General features: G+C 36.4%; 1 protein-coding gene across 1 annotated transcript in view; it reads left to right on the forward strand.

Moving 5' to 3' along the window:
* Window positions 1-4,318, forward strand: part of LOC103748356 (KH domain-containing, RNA-binding, signal transduction-associated protein 1-like) — a 135,459-nt gene that overhangs the window by 127,044 nt on the left and 4,097 nt on the right. The window contains exon 4 of the mRNA XM_029554972.1: window positions 3,794-3,921. Within this exon, the coding sequence (XP_029410832.1) occupies window positions 3,794-3,921 (128 nt within the window). The remainder of the gene's footprint in view (window positions 1-3,793; window positions 3,922-4,318) is intronic.

A 4,318-nucleotide genomic window follows, 5' to 3' on the forward strand; every position in this document is an offset into this window, starting at 1 on the left:
GTCTTTCTTTACCTTTACCTCTGGTGAAATGGGCAGCAGGCCCCAATTTTAGCTGAGGAACTATCAGTAACTGCTTACTGCTGGGTGTGAGAGAATTGATCCTCTTTAAAGGAGTGGTTCTGATAAGCTGACTAGACTCCAGTGAATGAATTTGTAGTGAGGGGGGCCATCTAGGTACAAAAGCTTGACCGGCTAGGTCAGAATTCTTAACATATATGACAGAGTGTATGAAATCTGGTGGAGGGGTGGGGGGTTTTCTGTGGTGATGTTGATGGGGGAGGACAGGTCTACATATTATTAAGATCTAATGTATGGAATGCACAAAACTCCATAAAATATACATAAAAATCAAGCACTAAAATAAAAACATGAATTGAAGTGCAACTTCAGAAGCTTTATAAAATATAATAAAGCCAGAGGAAATCACAGTTAATGGCTGTGAGTTAAACGAATAGTACAAGAACAGAAATGAAAATTTTCTTTTCCATTGTTTTCCCTCTTCAGCCTTCATTGGCTGCCAGTCTGTCTGTGAGCTTGTGCAGAATTAATGGAGACATGATCAAGAACACTGTTCTACGTGTCAACATAATCCTAGCACTTTAGTGGTAGCATAGTAATTACTTTTCTAAATATTTTTATTGATTCAAGAATTTCATACCATGAGTTTTCATCATATTCATACTCCCTACCCTACCCCTTTCCCCCACCTTACCACACCTTCATGTTTTCCAGTATTATTGTTCTTTATTTTTCAGAGTTCTGTAGTGTCTAATTTTTATTGCCCAAGTGCTCTCGAATGTGGGGCTATCCTTTGGATTCTGAACAACCTACCAGGTATCACACCAATAAGGAAAACTGATTCTCCATCTCCCAGCATCTATCCATTCCTAACAGCCCTTAGCTAGGGTTGGGGTCTTCCTGCCAACCTCCAAGATCCATGCTGGGTCCTTGCCTGGCTTGGATTTCCACAAGTCTTGTGCATACTATCATAAGTGCTGTAGGTTTATGCAGGTAGTGCAACTACCCTGTGGTGTCCAGACAGTACCATTTCCTTGTATTCATCCACTACCTCTGGCTCTTAAAAGCTTCCTGTCTCCTCTTCTATAGTGATGCTGAGCCTTGGGAGGAAGGGAGACATACAGGTGTTCCATTTCGGATTGGGCATACCACAGTCTTTTATTCTCTGCACATTGTCCATTTGTGGGCCTCTGTGCTAATCGCCATCCACTGCTAGAAGAAACTAGTCTTATAATATTAAACTGATTCATAATGGCTTATTATTTACTCATAAATTAGTGCATCTCAACTCTCACCAGAGCATAGAAATTCTCAAATGAATATATTCATTAATGAATAACCAAAGAAGAGAAATCATTAAAATATTGGCAAATTAACATATTTAAAAATCTATAAACATCTCTAATATATTAAATAATATATCCCTTAATGTAATGCTCAAATTTAAATAAACAGTAAGTCAAAATGTGGGAAGTGATGTCATTTCTCTACACAATGCAGTTCAATCACTGCAAATTATAGTAGTGCATACAGCTTTGCAATTTTATAAATAATTGTATGTTTAAATGTTCCACAAAATACATACATTAATCATGAAATAATGAAAAGTTTGTATTAAGTTGTTGGAGGTAGTACAGGCCTGTGCAAACAGCTACTTGGGAAGCTGAGGCTGGAGTATCCTAAGTTTAAGGCTAGTTTTGACTAGAAAATGACTTCAAGGACAGCATGGGCAATTTAGTAGGATCTCAAAGTAAAAACAAACAAACAAACAAAAAAGAGGGCTGGGATCTAGTTCAATGGTAGAGCATTTGCTGAGAATTGTGCATAGGACCCTGGGTTCAATCCCCAGTAACATAAATAAATAAATGTTAATAAATTAATTTTAATACATAATAAATTTAAAAAAAATAGAACAGTAAAAATGCCACATCGATTTATTTAATCTGGATTTAAAACCAAGCGAGCTGCAGCTATTCCATTTGTGGCTCTGCTGTCGACACCTGCAATTACTGAGCAATCGCTCATGTAGGTACGTCAGGGAAGAAAAGAAGACTGGCTGAACCTGTCAGGAAGCCTCAAGAACTAGCAAGGGTTTCAAAGGGAAATTGCAGAAATGAACAGAAAGAGCATTGGAAATGGGATTTCATTCAGCTCTATTTCTTGATAGGAAAGTTATTAGAATTAATCATAGAAAGATCAAATTGTAAGTCTCTGAAAAGGCCTGTGGTTTGAGTTTGTGGGGAGAAAATAATGTCAGACAAATTCAATTTCTTTCTTTGACAGAATGACAAAGAAGCCTTTCATGCAATAGGTTGGGAATAGCTTGAGCATCAGACTCTTCTGTATTACAGTTCCTTCTGCAGGCTGGGAAGTGAGATGCTGGCTAGGTGCAAGTACCAAAGGACAGTGATGAGTTCATTATCAGTCACAGCACACAATGAGGAGTACTTCCTTGAGGTTGCCCGGATTCTGTTTGTAATAAGTGTATGAGGTATTGAAAGCTTTGAATAAAGAGTGCTTTGGGGTTTATAAAGCAATCAATTAAAAGTGACCTCTTAATAGTTGGAATACAATAATAGGAATCTGATTCTGTCCTAATGAGTAGAAACTTGTCTTTAAGGAAATTTAGTGTATAACCAATAAAGTCAATACAAACTGCTTTATTCAAATGATTCCATAGAGCTTTCATTCAGGCATTATCTCTGTAAGCCATGTAATATTCCTTAAGAAGGATTGAGAGGGAGGAGAGACCTGGGAAGAGATGGAGATGTGAAAATGGGTGGGAATAATGTGAAAATAATTCTAAGAATTCTAATAATTATTCTAAGAATTATTTTTAAGAAATATTTTTATAAATTACACAGGACAAACTGCACACTAATAGAACTGTACTTGGAATGTGATAGAAATTTTCTATATATAGGCTGTTTGAAATCATTTTAGGAAATATGTAAGCTAAAAATAGTGTAGCAAGGGGCTGAGCAATAGCTCAGTGGTTAAGATCATTGACTGCAGTGGACCTGGGTTTGGTTCCCAGCACTCATGTGGCAGCTAACCGTCTATAACTCCAGTTCTGGGGGATGTGATACCCTCTTTCTGCCTCTTTCTGTGTATGCATGGCAGATGGTTTCCTTTCTAAAATACTTTCTTAGGTATAATTCCAAGTAAAATAATATGTATTACCAAAGATATAGTCTACTCTACTCCTTGTGACTAGGAAAACTGCTTGCTTAGATATTTTCATTAATTAAGTAATTAATTTTTATTTAATGTGTATGAATGTATTGCCTGCATGTATGTAAGTGCACCTGTGTTGTGTGCTATCTGCGGAAGCCAGAAGAGGGCATCAGATCCCCAGAACTGAAGTTACAGATGGTTGTTAGCTGCTATGTGGGTGCTGGGATTTGAACCTGGTTTTTCCTGTGAGAGCTACCAGTGAACTTAACTGCTGAGCCTTCTCTCCAGCCCCTTACTTAGATATTTTAAATACTCAGAAGACATATTTTTATTGTATTTTGTTAGAAGCTATATAATCAAATTAAGGGCATCTCTTCACAGCAGACCCGGCCATGTTTGATTATCATTCTTTAACTTCAGTTGGTGGAGATTGACTCACACACAGCAGCAGCAGGGTCCACATGTCTAGCTGTTCACAGAGGCTTATTCAGCTTTTACCAAACTTATTCACATTTATGTGAGAAATAATATGAATGATCATATGTTTAATGATGACTTATCATTGTGCTCATTGTGTTTTGGGTATTATTCTTTTCAGAAATTGAAAAATTTCAAGGTTCAGATGGAAAAAAGGAAGATGAAGAAAAGAAATACCTTGATGTCATCAGCAACAAAAACATAAAGCTCTCCGAAAGAGTACTGATTCCTGTCAAACAATACCCGAAGGTACTGCACCATAAAATTTCTTCTCAGTGAGTTAAGACAAAAATGAAAAAAAGGAAGGCTTGGCACCTTATACATTGCCTCCTGTAAACTAAACATTTAAAGCTTTGTGAGACTATATGAAAATACATGGCACCAACCCAGGAAGGAAAATTATTTGAAAGTTGATGATGAGACTTTCTGTCAACCGAAGGCTTAGGAATTTTTATTATGTGGATATAGAAAACATAATCACATATTTTAATTATTTATTTCAGTATGGCAGAGACTCAGCAGCCTCTCGATTTATACACACCCACATTCCTATGATATAGTTTGGATTTAAATGCATATTTTATTTCAAAAGTAATAGGATTAAGGATAGTGTATATATATAATATATAATATATATGATATGATA

Source organism: Nannospalax galili, unplaced genomic scaffold (genome assembly GCF_000622305.1).
Source record: "Nannospalax galili isolate Female #2095 unplaced genomic scaffold, S.galili_v1.0 scaffold925, whole genome shotgun sequence".
Taxonomy (NCBI): Eukaryota; Metazoa; Chordata; class Mammalia; order Rodentia; family Spalacidae; genus Nannospalax; species Nannospalax galili.